General features: G+C 39.9%; 3 protein-coding genes across 5 annotated transcripts; all 3 read left to right on the top strand.

The window, feature by feature from the left end:
• The first annotated feature begins 1485 nt into the window (after positions 1-1485).
• Positions 1486-6406, top strand: LOC126405733 (intercellular adhesion molecule 1-like). 2 transcript variants are annotated; one of them, XM_050069626.1, is made up of 5 exons: positions 1486-1854; positions 2483-2758; positions 2884-3210; positions 4151-4414; positions 4509-4668. In XM_050069626.1, exons 1-5 carry the CDS (start codon positions 1812-1814, stop codon positions 4634-4636), a joined length of 1038 nt encoding a protein of 345 aa, XP_049925583.1. In that variant the 5' UTR covers positions 1486-1811; the 3' UTR covers positions 4637-4668. The 2 variants fall into 2 exon arrangements, with proteins under 2 accessions (XP_049925583.1, XP_049925582.1); XM_050069625.1 differs by lacking the exon at positions 4509-4668 and adding an exon at positions 4678-6406 and having other exon boundaries at positions 1523-1854.
• Positions 6407-7716: 1310 nt separating this feature from the next.
• Positions 7717-11505, top strand: LOC126405383 (hemicentin-2-like). The gene is made up of 5 exons (XM_050069097.1): positions 7717-7972; positions 8487-8753; positions 10229-10561; positions 10682-10936; positions 11017-11505. The coding sequence occupies exons 1-5, from the start codon at positions 7921-7923 to the stop codon at positions 11022-11024; spliced, it is 915 nt and encodes a 304-aa protein (XP_049925054.1). The 5' UTR covers positions 7717-7920; the 3' UTR covers positions 11025-11505.
• Positions 11506-13834: 2329 nt separating this feature from the next.
• On the top strand, positions 13835-14598 carry cmc4 (C-x(9)-C motif containing 4 homolog (S. cerevisiae)). Of its 2 annotated transcripts, XM_050069180.1 has the most exons (3): positions 13835-13945; positions 14026-14085; positions 14179-14598. In XM_050069180.1, exons 2-3 carry the CDS (start codon positions 14028-14030, stop codon positions 14313-14315), a joined length of 195 nt encoding a protein of 64 aa, XP_049925137.1. In that variant the 5' UTR covers positions 13835-13945; positions 14026-14027; the 3' UTR covers positions 14316-14598. The 2 variants fall into 2 exon arrangements, with proteins under 2 accessions (XP_049925137.1, XP_049925138.1); XM_050069181.1 differs by lacking the exon at positions 13835-13945 and having other exon boundaries at positions 13946-14085.
• The last annotated feature ends 517 nt before the right edge of the window (positions 14599-15115 follow it).

Genomic DNA, 15115 nt, shown 5'->3' on the forward strand with positions numbered 1-15115 from the left:
TTATGTAGTAGAAAAAGGTCAGTTAACAGTTTACTGAAACATGAATTCACTTTAAATGGCTGTATTTTGAATTTATGTAAGTTTTGAAGGTGTGTCATTCATCATTTACAGCCAGAAACTGTAAAAATTATTGATGGATTTTTAATTTCCTAACGGTCCTTGGACTCATCATGCTCCACAAACATATCCATCAGAAAAAAAAACAACCAAATTTGAATTTAAAATAGTGATAATTCATCAAACCCCCCCCCCCCCCCCCCCCCAAAAAAAAGAAAAATTGGCCAATGAACAATAAACTGTTCACACTAACTAACCAGCATAAATGAATGAATAATATTTATTCCGGTTACATACATCTGGAGAAACAAAGATTACTCCACACAAATTTTCTTACACTCAATAACCAAAAAAGAATAAGCTGAAGCCCATGGCTTATTTTTGCATAACCAAGAATATCAACAATACCAAAGAATGGAAATAAATTAATTAATAATTAAATATATTCAAAATCAGTGGTTCCCAACCTTTTTCTTGAGGGACCCATATTTTTACCATTGTACACATGTTACACACACCTGTATCCTCAAAATACATTAAAAATGTTCTATACACATTCATTTATTCATGTTTTAATAGCCTAAATTAATAAGCTTTTACTATAACCCTTAAATTTGTTTTTTTACACATTAATGAATTACATTTTGACACATAACACATTAAAATCATTACACCCCCTACCCCTTTTGACTACTTTTGATTTCACCTTTAAATTTCACCTTAAAAACTGTTTACCTTGCCTTGTTTGGTGTCATTTTTTCAGTACAACCTCACCTGTGTAACTTTACAGTTATTGTTTATTCATTTTGACATACTGTATTAACACATTGGACCTAAAATCACACAAAAAACACCACCAATAGGAAAGGGGGTGTCATGTTTTTTTTCTTCTCGTTTTTACGGTTTCTCCCTGCACCAAACGTGACGACAATATTCAGGAAAAAGCACGGCGTAAATTATTTATTATAAGTCTGGTTTTACTTTGCCTATCACCATGATTTAAAACTGGTACATAGTTTGAAGTTTCGACACAAGTTGAAAGGAGGCTGCGTCTTGCTGCTACGTCATCTTAAATCGATCATGTGATTTGGAAGCACTGGCGTGTTCATCAACTCCAGAGGGTTAAAATCAAGAGGGCTTCCTGACCCCCCCTGTGGCTCTTTGGCACCCTCCTGAGGGGGTCACGTCCCCCCGGTTGGGAACCACCGCTCTAAATTATAATCCTCAATTCTTTTAGATTTCGATCATTTTACATTATAATCCAAAATCAATTTATGCATGACAAAAGTTAAAAAAGCGAGGCCACCTTCAGGATATCGTCTTCTTCTTACACTTAACTTTCAAACATCAAAGGGTAGGGTTTTAAAATGTAACAACTAATTTATGGTGGAGGGAGGGTCGTGCATTTTGCCAGTCACTCAGGGAGGTTTAAGGGAAAATATCTGTAGCATCAGGGAGAAAAAAACACCCCAGCCACAATTCTCCCCTGACAAGTAAAGAACAGTCCCACAACCAGCAGCGACCACACTGCAGACCACATCACTCCACAGCCTGTAGGACTTTACGAGGAGCACGTTAATGCATCACAGGGTAGTGCTGTATTCGGGACTGTCGATGATCTCAGTCACAGGTGAAAGGAAAAGTACAGCGCATATCTACGAGGGACACGGATCTGGAAACAAGTTTACCTGCTTGAGCTTTTTTCATATTTGATTTCGTGGTACAGTGTTTCTGCTCGGCGCACCGACGAAACCATGAAGTGGCTCCTCGTGTTAAGCGTCCTATTATCGTGTACAGGTAACTACTCTGTCGTGTGTGTTTGCCTTTTATTCATCAGCGTTACATGTTAAGTCCCATTTTGCGTGTCGATAGTGTTACAGCGTCGAGTCCTCTGGGTGGCCTACGCCCATTGTTTAATCAGTCTGCTCATCGGTTTGTTATTTATGGTCGGGGATTAAAGTTTAACCGTGCTTTCTTAGACCTTTACTAAGTCTTTGTGCAACTTTGTTTGGGGGAAAACTTTATTTTGCAAAATCCCATTGTTGTGCAAGAGGGCAGCAGCATGCACGACATGGATTTGTAAACCTACTTAACAAAAAACATGTGTTTGATTTCTGTGAACATTGTTGTAAACACTTGGGCTGAATGTCAAACACCAGACAAAGCAGGCTCCCATTTAGTGTAAATACAGTTTTACACTTAAAACATGCATTTACATTGTTGATAAAGTTAGTTTTAAATCATCTGTGAGATCATTTATCTGACAAGAACTACTGTTTTTTCACCTGGTGATCACTCTGCAACTCATTCACTGTGTCTCATGAGCCTTTGCTTGGTCAAAATCCAAACTAGAATGATTTATAAAACACTGTTTTGTACATGGCTGCTTGTAATATAAGATTAAATTCATACTTTGTAATTCTAGGAATGTCTGTGAGTTCCTCCTGCACAGTCGAGATGAGCCCTTCAAGTGCTGTGGTGAAATTTGGAGATCCCCTCTCAGCCAACTGCAGCTCATCATCCAACCAGACAGCATCAATGGGCTGGGAGTCCATATTCGAAACAGTAGGACTTCAAAAAGGGGTGTCATCTGTTCTCTTTAAAGTAGACTATGTGGTACATTGGGATGTTGGACCAATGTGCTTCATCAATCTCCATGATGGTACTCAGTGTGTAGAATCCCTACCAGTCACTGTGTACAGTAAGTGGCCCTTTACTTTATCTGAAATTGCCGAACATGCTCCTTGTCGTTTTTGACCGTTCAATACTTTTAATGTTGAATGCTTTTCGTCGAACATCTTTACACTTTTGTTTTTTTAAATACAGAACTGCCAGACAGTGTGTCGATGACTCAGCCGGGTCAATTGGGCCCCATGATCGAGGGTGAGAAGTATCGCATGTGGTGTGACATTGTTAATGTTGCACCAGTAGCAAATGTCTCTGTGCACTGGTATAAAGGGGATCAGATCATCTATACGGAGAAACATGAGGGGTCCACTCCATATCCAGACAATATATTGTCTGCCTTCGATCTGACCGCCCAAAGAGGAGACAATGGAACTCAGTTCTGGTGTGAAGCAAAGCTGGACCTTTTGCCACCAGTACCAAATATGCCCACGGTCCAATCAAAGCCACAAGAAGTGATTGTACTGTGTAAGTTTTTAATGCCATCTTGATTTAAAGCTGGTGTAGGCAGAAATCTGGCAAAGGACAAAAAGAAAATGGCAGGATTTGAAAATACACCCTCCTCCTTTAGCTCTCTCCTCTCTGTCCTAGGCAGCATTTCAGTCAGGAAAACTTTAGTCAAAGAAAACTTTATTTCCATTTGCAGTGTTATATTTGACGGTATGGCGCTGTTCTGGGGCCTCTCTGCCTTTCCTCGGGCCTACGCAGAAAGCCTCTTCCACGTGCCTACGTGGAACGCCTAAGGCAGAGAGTGTACACCTGTCTGCCTTTCCACTTGCAAATGAGGAAAGCCTGAGGTATAGAGAGCAAACCTCCCTGCCCTTCCATGCGCATACATGGAAAGCCTAAGGCAGAGAGTGTACACCTGTCTGCCTTTCCACTTGCAAATGAGGAAAGCCTGAGGTATAGAGAGCAAACCTCCCTGACCTTCCATGCACCTACATGAAAAGCCTAAGGCAGGGAGAGCAGCAGCAAAGACCCCCAGGAACAGATCAGAGCAGCATCAATGACAAACAGAAATGGCATTGATAAGTCAGGCACAGCATGAAAAGGAGGAGCTGGGGTGGAGGTGGGTTGCAAAGCGGCTTGCAGAGGAAGCAGCAACAGGAGGCAGGCCAGAGCAGTTTAAATAGGGCTCCTTGAATGAGATTCGCCAATAGTTGCATAGAAAGGAATCATGTGATCTATGAGCTCGAATTCGGCAAGTGTTTATTTGTTGATTGCTGTTGGGGGGAAAAAGAGATTTTCAACAAATATGACAAAAAAGCCTGCCCACCCTAGCTTTAACTGTCACAGTTGTTGGATTTGTAAGATAGTATTGGGTGTGTTTTGCCTTTCTCTGATTGTGTATTCATTTCTATTTGTTTGTCTCTCTCTGTCTGTATTCAAATTTCATGTATTTCCTCAGACTCCCCCGCCTTCACCCAGCCTGAAAATGAGACGCTGGAAATCTCAGATGGTACTAAAATCATTTTAGATTGCACTGCTACAGGAAACCCAACGCCGGTATACAGCTGGCATTTCCCACATTCAGTACAACGGACAAATACAAAGCAAGATGAGAGTCAAGCCATTCTAACCCCGTCCTTTGAGCTTCCAGGGACCTACCACTGCACAGCGTCAAACACCCAGGGCACCATGACCAAATATTTCACTGTCGTCGAAGGTCCAAGTAAGATATCATCACCAAAGTTTATCAGCTTGTTTTACTCCATCATTGTCTTGCAGTGTTAATTATTCTATAACCCCTCCATGTTCTCCATCAGGTAGTCACGCTGGAACCACTGCTGGGATTTTAATGGCTGTGTTCCTTGCTCTAATCTTTATTTTGGCATGTGTGGTTTATCGCAAACAAAAAGGCACACTTTTGCTGCAAGAGCAGAGTGTCAGATGAGCTGAGAGAGAGAATGTAACAAAAACTCCCGTCTCCCACAGGGGATCGCACAACCTTCGCAGCCTTGGTTGGAGGATTTACGGCCCTGGGAGTCCTGCTCCTCATCAGCGGTGTTTTTTTTGTGACACCTGAAGGAACGTTTTCTTGCAACAAAGGCAGCTATCTCAAAGGACAGCCTACCTCATCGGGACCTGTATGAGGACAACTTTTTTTTAACTTAAATTTAGCATGGCTTTGTGATGAACATGGTGCCTTTTTTAATGTTTTTTTTTTGTGCTTGGATATCACTTCTTTAAGGCGTGTGAGCATGATCTGCTCTGCGTGCTCAGTTGGCGGACTTCTGCTTGCGCTTGGCCGCTGCAGCTTTAAGAATGCATAATCCTATCAACTGTCTTTGAAGTGCCGCTCATCAATATTGTTTTACTAACAAGTTATTATGTTATTTAGGAAAAAAACAGGATACACCGATAATGAGAGAGCACATTAACATACACTGCAGTAGCCTGGTTACTGTAAATGTGTGTATTCCTGCAGCACAGCCCCAAAATAATATCTGGAAGCATAACTCACTTATTTTAAGTTTTGTAATGATGCTACTTCCTGACTGCTTCGCCCCGCATTTAGACTTCTACAGGCTACTTTGAGTTTCAGTTTTAGTCTGACTTAAGATGGCATTATTTTGTACTCTCCTTTCATTGTGCCACTGTGGTGTCACAGCAGTGCGCTTTCGCTGTCTGAAATCTGTGTCCTAACAATGTGCAAATATAAAAAGCTGACTTTAATCTGGTTACATGGGTGCATGCAAACACTCTGACTGAATCAAATTACTGTGGTACCCAGGAGCATTAATGCAAACCTCTAATTAGCTCTTTAAGCTGTTTTTGTTTTGTGGCCAGCAAATTTGCTGCATGGGTCAATCTGAGCTGCTCTCATCAGCCACCAGCAGGAAGTGGTTTCCAGCAAAACCCACTGTATGCTGCCTTTCCAGCTCCCAAGCAACTAATGAAATCTGAACATGGAAAGACATGAGAGTGGACACAATACATTTATAAGCACATTATAGGTAAGGACAGTGGGTTTGACAGCTTGTTGGAAAGTTCTGCCTGCATGTGGCCAAAAAACTAACGCTTGGGTTATGCCTTTGGTCAGTCAGTAGCTGCACTCCTTGGGGAAAAAAATACTACTAAATACTTACTACTAAATACTTACTGAATATGTCTGGTAAGTCATAATCATGGTTATTCATGCTTGAATGTGTCTAAACAGTACTGATTCAGCAGCCATTGTTGCTTTATTTTTTGCATTAATTTGCTTTGGTACTCATCATTTTTTGAGTCTACAAACAGCACAATAGATCCAAACGGCATTTTCATCCACTCAGGTATATTTAGCTGTTTAATTTTTTACGACATACTTTCCAGACACAACGATACAGCTCCAGTAATTACTTGAGTGTGCTCTGACAACTGCAGCTGGGAACAGTGTTGATAGTGCTAGGTTTTTATTGTTATTGTATGGATGGATTCTTCTCATTTCATGTTCTATAAGATAATTTTTTACCAAATGATATTTTTTTACGCGCTGGTACAGCTCTGGAATGTTGAATTATGTTTGCACTGAGAATACTGACCATGCCATTTCTATTGTGTACCATCGATTTCATTTGCTAGAGACAATTAGATGCTTTTTTTTTTAATTGCCCAAAAATGAGCCAGTCAATTATGTATTGGACAGTTTGTGTAATTTGCCAGTAAAAAAAAAAAAAAAGAAAGAAGCTGATTTCCATGTGTAGTCTTTTTTATTCGAGTTGAATCAATTGGAAAAAGGGTACAACTTAAAATGTGAACATATTTTGTGCTTATGCTTTGGTTGTTAAATTCTAGTCGACTCCTCCTTCAGTGACATCCTTAGGCAGAATACTGATCGAGGCAAAGTCAAACCAGTGTCTTTCATGACTATGTTTTCACTGCCACCTTTTGTCAACATCTTGGACCTCTCTCTCCAACTTTCTCCCTCTCATTCAGTCGGGCTTACATTATACAGTGCTCGGGCTGCCATACTAATTAGCACTGCACAAAGTGAATGTAAAGGAGAGCATTTGCTATCCTGCCCACGGTTGCCAATATAAACCTTTTTTTCTGACACCATGTTCTTTATGTTCAGTCCCTGTCATTCCCACTGAGGGCTCTGCCAGAAAGCACTGTTTGTGTATGCCCTGACTGTGTTGCCATGACAACCTGGCAGAGAGGATGTTGCCCAATTTGTCATGGAGTTAAAAAAAAAAAAGTTTTATTATAGACACAGATACAAGCTACATATTTCTCCGGAGAACTAGAAGAGAGAGGAGTGTATCTGAAGTGAAGCGAGCGTGAGCTGTAATCTGTACATTGAGATTCCCAGCTGTGCTCCCCATGAATACACTGAGAAGCATCCGATTACTCGCTCACTTGCACTTTGCATTTGCGGTCAGAGCGGATACGCTGTGTTGCATTCTAGTCACAGTGTGAGACTTACAAGCTACATGCTGCACCAACACTGCCTGCCTGCTGGGATTTCACAAAGCGTTGGGAGTTCAGAGGCAAATGGAGACAAGTGTACAAGCCGAACTGAAAACATGCTTTTGTTCACAGCCAGTCATGACAAGACGGTGAATCAAGAGATAAAAATCTTTGGTTTGAAACATGATCACACCCAAGACTGGAATGTAGAGAGGATAAAACATACCCTTTACTCAATATAATAAATGTCTAGTTTAGATTTATGTCTATTTTTTCTGGAGTCAAAGGTTATTCTGTCAGTTTGGAGAGGAAAAGGCTGCAGGAGCTGGATGGTGTCTCAGTTATTGTAAATGTTTTGGAGATGTAAACATGAAAGTGACAACCACATTTGTCTCTGCATAAATTCTAATAAACCAAACATGAAAATGGAAGCTTGAGTTCTCTTGTATCCTGAGCACAATGTTATCTCCACACTGTAAACATGCTCATGTGGCAGGCCTGTTGTATATCCACATTCCTCCTGGTGGGACACTCACTGTGGTGTTTAATTTCCTGTTAAAAATGCTCACAAGATCAATGCAGTACAAAAGATTGAGCTGTGTTTTTCAGAGGCCTGCCACCTGTTAAATTTCCCTCTTTCCCTTTTACCCCCCACCCCCAAAGTCAGCTGGGAGAAAGGGGGCCCTTTTGTTCCAACATAGTTCCCTGCAGAGTTGCCAAGCTTGTTCAAGTTGGAATTTTTGCTCGCTCTCGCCCGTTAATCGACGGCTCGGTGCAGGAAATAACATGGAGAACAAGTTTCTCAAATGGATTCTGACGCTTTGCATGTTTTACTCAGGTAAGAAGTAGTGTTTTTTCTCACTTGCTGGGTTTGGTGCGGTAATTGTCTTATGAAAATAGTGGTGCAGCAGGCAAACTATGACCTCTAGTCGGTGATAACATGAATGTGGGAGCGATTAACAGTGCAAAAACAAGATAAAGCATTGGTTTGTTTTTCATTTTAAAGACTGTGGTGTGTTATAGATCTTTGTAGCCTAAAAATATGTTTGTTTGTGTTTGAATGGCGACACTATATTCCGCAACCAAAATTATAACGTGATAGGAGTTAAACATGGGCCTGTAAAGTACACATCCTGTTGCGAGTTAAACATATTTATATTCATTATTATAGACAGGAGTATTTTATAAATAAAGCCAATCCCCGATGTATTTCTTGTGGTTCCCCTGTGTGTTAGAACAGGGTTACATAATAGCCACAGCCTGCGTAAAAATGAAAGTGCTCCAAGTGGAAAGAAGCTGGTGGTAGTGGTGGTGGCACCTGCTGCTGTAATGACTGCTGCTGTGTGTCTCAGTGTCAGGTGAAGGCTGCTCCCTCATCCTCAAGCCCTCCAGGGTCGTGGTGGGTTTTGGGGAGCCGGTGTCGGTCAGCTGCGAGGCCGCTCGCCCGGTGCGCGTCCTGGGCTGGGAGTCGGCCATCAGCGCCGCGCACACTCAGCAGGACCTGTCCGTCCAGTGGAAGGTGGACAGTCTCATTGACTGGATAGAGGAGCCGATCTGCTATGGTGTGTTTTTCACAGCTCCGAGACAGTGTGAGGAAAAACTCAACCTCGTCCTCTACAGTAAGTTAACTGCTGTTTTATGAGCCTACACACGGGACTACAGGGCACAGGCCCAGGGGCCCTGAGTGTCAGGGCCCCCTCCCTGGCCTTCACTTGCAAAATGTCACTGAAATTATCACGTGCTGACTAGAGAGAGACTCAACATGACCATCAGAAAAAGTATTTCTGATTCTGATATAGAGACACGAAAAGACCAGAAAGAGATACAAAGAAATGGAAAATAACTACAAAATGAACAACACAACCACAAAGATACACAAAATGACAACAAAGTGTCAGAAATTGAGCAAATAAAATACAAACATACCAAAGAAAGACACAAAATCACCTCAATAAGACAGAAAATTACCTCAAAGTGACCTAAATGTCTACAAAAAGAAACAAAACAATCACAAGGAGACACAAAATGACTGCAAAGTGACAGAAATTGATCAAAGAAATACCACAAAAAGACACAAAATAACCTCAGCAAGACAGAAATAGACAGAAATTTACTTTAAAGTGACCCAAATGACTACAAAAAGAAACAAAACAACCACAAGGAGACACAAAATGACTACAAAATGAAAGAAATTGTGCTAACAAAATACAAAACATACCACCAGAAGACACAAAATCACTTCAGTAAGACAGAAAATGACCTCAAAGTGATCCAAATGACTACAAAAAGACACAAAGCAACCACAAGGAGACACAAAATGACTACAAAAAAACACCAATTGACAAAAAAATACCACAAAAAGACTCAAAAATCACCGCAATAAGACATAAAAATACCTCAAAGTGACTTAAATGACTACAAAAAGAAACAAAACAAGCACAATGAGACACAAAATGACCAAAAATAGACACAAAATAACAACAAGGAGAAACAAAATGACTATGAAGTGACTCAAAATTACCAAAAAAGACACATAATGACCTCAGTGACACAGAAATTTACCTTAAAGTGACCCAAATGATTACAAAAAGACACTAAACAACCACACGGAGACACAAAATGACTATGAAGTGACTCAAAATGACTAAAAAAGACACAAAATGACCTCAATAAGACAGAAATGTATCTTTAAGTAACCAAAATGACTGCAAAAAGACACAACACAACCACAAGGAGACACAAAACGACCACAAGGTGACAGAAATTGACTAAAAAGTACCAAAAATACCACAAAAGACAGAAATTTACCTGAAAAGTGACCCAAATGACTACTTAAAGACTCAAAACAACCACAAAGAGACACAAAATAACAACAAGGAGACAAAAAAACCCACAAAAACATGCATAATTACTAAGAAGACAAGCAAAACCACCACAAAGTCTGTGTGTCTTGCTCCTATGCAGGACTGATGTTTGCACCCTTTGCATACCCAGGGCACATTGTCTCATAATCCATCTATGCTTACACAGTGTAGACATGGATGACTGACATAAACCTGTTTGACATGTGCTTTGTGTATTATCATTTATTTAGAAACTCCAGACAGTGTTTCGATCAGGCCTGTGAACCACACCGGCCCCATGGTTGAAGGGAAAGAGTACCAGCTGCTCTGCGAGGTGCAGAATATTGCACCTGTTCAGTACCTCACCCTGAGGTGGTACAAGGAGCAGACTGAGGTCTATAACCACTCCTTCTCCGACCTCACATCTCCCTCGCCTGTCCAAGTGTCCTCTATCCTCATGGTCACGCCAACCAAAGCCGAGAACGGAGCACAGTACAGGTGCGTAGCAGAGCTGGAGCTCGGACCAGAGGGACCACAACCACCTCCTACTGTGACCTCGGAGCCTCTTAATGCCTCTGTGTACTGTAAGTCATGACGCTATCTGACAGAGTTCTTTTGTATGTTTTTTCCTGAGTTATGTTTATAAAAGTGACCAACTGCAGCTTTAAAGATGGTGCATCCAATGTCTGTGGTCTTTGCTCTAGTTCCCCCAACGTTCCCCAGTCCCGAGCCAGAGGTCTTGGACCTTATAGCAGGTGCCGAACTGACCTTGAACTGCACTGCCATAGGAAACCCCACACCCATGTACAGCTGGCAATCCTCCAATCCCATTCAGGAGAGGATGGAGGATGAAGCAGTTCTTACCTCCTCCTCACTGCAGCCAGGGACCTACACCTGCACTGCCTCCAATCCACTGGAGAAGAGGAGCAAGCAGTTCATTGTCAAGGCCAAGACCAAAGGTATAAGGGGGACTCTGAAGTGCACATGGTGTCTCTTTACCCTGCATCTTAACCAGCATCTTCTTTCACTTTTACTTTAGGTGTTTGAAACAAGAGATCTTGAGACAGGATCAGATTACCACATTGGACACACAAGGAGAATTCAGCTAAGGGGATTTTACCGTTGCTGCTTTGGAGACAGAAATGACATTCATGACTCAACAGATATTTATGACGATCTCGCTATCAGGCAGAATTAGATCTCATTTAATAGATCTGAATATACTATGTTGTCATTTAATTTGTCAGTATTTTAACATGAATGTATTCTGTGAGGTAGATCGGTGGTTTAGGATGTAGGTCACTTTTTATGCTTCCCATGTGATACCCTTACTCTAATTTATATTATTTGCTAGACTTATTTTCGTATTAATGAAATTATCTTGTAACCCCTACTCTTGATATAGTGATGATGACTACATTATTATTAATGCATGCTGGAAATTTAATACACAATGTTAAAGATCAGCAGGCCATTACTGTAAATATTGTTTCTTAATTTGCCTATTTGAATAAAAGTGAAAAATTAAGACATTGTTTTTCCACTTATTTATATTATACCTACTACAACAAGATTTTGTATTAGCATTAATGGTATTTTATTTTAGTTTGTTTTGTATTGTTTTGTTTTGTTTTATTTTATTCTATTTTATTTTGTTTTATTTTATTTTATTTTATTTGTTTTATTATTTTATTTTATTTTACTTTATTTTATTCTATTTTATTTTTTTTATTTATTTATTTTTTTTAACTTTATTTTATTCTATTTTATTCATATAGGGGCCAGTATGTAGTATACATAAATGCCACACACCACTGTATTTATAGCCTAAGCTACTTTACAATGTCCGTCCCTAGCTGGGCATTAAGATACAACAGACTCAGCAAAAAAAAAAAAGACAGAAAAATTCAAGACACAAACTGCAATACATAATTAGCACCATAGAACAGGAAGGACCTAATTATTAATGACTGCATAAGTATAGTTTGAGTTTAGAGTGACCCAAATCAGGATCCAAATGTTGGGTGTGAAGGCTACCGATGCTGGAAAAGGTATTCTGATTTTTTACTTAAGTAAAAGTAATACTACTGTGTAGAAATACTCTGTTACAAGTCTTGCATTCAAATCTTGCTTGAGTAAAAGAACAAAAACAAATAGCAAAAGTGAAAGCACTCATCATGCAGAAAGGCCCATTTCATACTCATATATCACTGGATTTTAATTATTGATGCATTAATGTGTACATCACTTTAAACGTGTAGCTGCCTATTGATATTTTTGCATCAATAATCTAAATATGAAAAGTAACTAGCAGCCAAACTAAAGATATGAAATAAATGTAGTGGAATAAAAGGGCCATATTTGCCTCCAATATGGAATGGAGTAGATGTATAAAGTAGCAGAAATGGGGGGAAAACTACACTTAAGTCAGTATTTAAGTAAATTATGAGTTGCTATAATGGAAAACACAAAAACACAATGTATAGAGTATATGAAATTCTACAAGGCACACAGAATAAACAACCAATATCATGCAAATTGGAAGAAGAGTTGAAAATACAAATAACATACAGAATGGAGACAGGTGTTTACTGAAGTTTTAGAGAGATGAGATACTGCCTGACCCCAGAGATTCTCTCAAAATATACAAGATCAAGCTCTCAATGCTGGAGTAATAAATACACAATGGTTGAAACTGTTTATGTCGATGGAAGATCTCTGTATTTAAAAGCAGAGTGTGTCACCTCCAGCTACTCTTAGTCAAGATGAAAAGTACCTATTCAGAATCTTGAGAATCACAGCACTGAAACAGCTAACCAAAGGGTGGGAAATACCAACCCCCCAGATTTCATAACATGGAAAAGTATGATTCAAGAAGTACAATTCATGGAGAGAGTGACTCACACTCAGGAATAGGGAGGATGTGTTTGAGAAAAGGTGGCTTATAAGATTGGAGACTGTAACTGCACAGTCATTGTATTTAATGTATCTATTTTTTATCATACTGTGAATGTATTGGTTGTAATTCTTTGTAATAAATTGTAAGGTAAAAGCAAATAAGCTAGATGAAAATGGGCTTGAAATATATAGTTTAGAATAAATCTATGAAGTTACTTACTGATGGCTACACAACTATCATAAAAGAACCCTGTGTCCTCATATGAGGACATCACATTTTGGATTTAACTGACCTTATATTTCATTCTACTTAGCTCAGACCTGTTGTCCTTGTTCATGGACACCTATTGGCATCTAGTGGTAGCAAAACCATTATACACTATTCATGTAAAAACAAGATGGCAGCCATCTCTGCCAAGTCAGCCTGCAGCAGATCCTGACACAAAAGTGGACAAGGTCCAAAACCTGATCACATTTTATGTTTGAAACTTGTTTATTTATGATTAATAATGTTTTTAGTTTGATACGGCAACAAATTTGACCAATTTTAGCAACAGTAACAAGCTAAGACACTTGTTTGAAGACGTTGAGGTTTTATTGTCATCTCATGTGAGGACACTGGGACTTAATTATCTTTGACAATGTTCAGTTTTTGGTACTTATCAGGTCCTACTGATCCCAAATAGCTAGGAGAAACTAAAAATGCACACCAAACAAAAGGTCTCAGGAGGCTGTGAGAGCATTACAATACTTAAATGCTGCAGTTTCTCATCATGCCATTAGTCTTTTAGATTAAAAACTGCCTTTAACAACTCATGTGTGAAGCAATTAATTATTAACTTGTGTTATTTATTAGCATTTTCCACCAGTACAGGTAGTTTAAGTGAAACATGTCATCTGTTGTATATTAACCTCGGACCGCCAGGGGTCGCTGCTGCTCTCTTTAAAGAGATGATTTCATTGGCTGTCGGCGCGTCACGTGATCAAAACATTGCCCCGCAGTAGCAGAAGGAAGTGGAGTTAGCTTAGCGGCTAACGCTAGCAGACGACCTTTCTACTGTTTGATAAAGGTGGACGTCAGTACTTTGTAATGCGGTGTTTGATATATACTTACAGCTACTATAAACTGTCCCTTTCTGTTCCCTCTCAGGCATGCCGCAGAAAGACCCGTGTCAAAAACAAGCGTGTGCAATTCAGCACTGTTTACAAGGTAACATAACAGCTAGCTACATGGAAGCTAACACTCAGTTGAATGGCTATATCACGTTATCGTTTAGCTAACTCTTTCCTCCTCCTGCTGCAGCTAACAAATACGTGGAGAGCATGTGTGAGGATGTGATAAGGGAGATGCGGCGCTGCTGTGAGATTCATGCTGCAAACTCCATCTGCTGCTCCGGCTTCAAGGACTCAAAACCAACGGAGAGCAAAAGTAACACGTAGCTTACTGTGTGAAGCTTTGGACGCGAAATATAGTGGAAGGAAACATTGCATCAATGTTTTTGACTGTAACTTTATATCTGTGCTGAGTTAAATTGCCTTTACTATCTGATTTTTTTTGTCATACAATAGCAAATATTTTGACATGTCATTGCAGAAAAGCATCATGGGTACTGGAATATTAATGTTATCACGCCTGTGTTTGACACGTCAAAATGTCACACCCCTCTGGCACAGTAAGGTTGAACATGCTGTCTTAAATTATTAAAGGAAATTATTTTCTGTAGGTGGCTCTCTGTGTCATTGCGTCCACACCCAGTCATCTAGAATGAGGCACATGTTTGTGCATGTCAGCACTGAGCTACTGTCATATTGCAAGTCTGACCTGCTCAACGCCCTGCACACTAATAGTCTAGGAAACCCAGCTACAATTCATTTTGGGTGATCAGGCCCACATTTAAAGATGATATACCTCTTCCCAGGACAGTGTGAGTGTGCAGACTGTGCCTCACTGACACCTCTCTGACCATCCTGTTAAAATGTGTTGCTCATTTGTGCATAGATGACCATACATCATTATGAGAAAGCTCAGCACATCTTAACCCATAGCAAAGATCTTACATTTTACGATAGTTGAAAAACACCTTAAATACTTACGCTGATGTGCACTACATGATGTCCTTATTATAAATCAAATGAATGAGGCATTGCAAAAGAGTTTTGATATTCCAGTATGTCTGCAGACGTCAAACAAACAACTTAAAAGAAATTCAAGTGCCACCACCATAACTCCAGCACCATGG

Source organism: Epinephelus moara, chromosome 18, assembly GCF_006386435.1.
Source record: "Epinephelus moara isolate mb chromosome 18, YSFRI_EMoa_1.0, whole genome shotgun sequence".
Lineage (NCBI taxonomy): Eukaryota > Metazoa > Chordata > Actinopteri > Perciformes > Serranidae > Epinephelus > Epinephelus moara.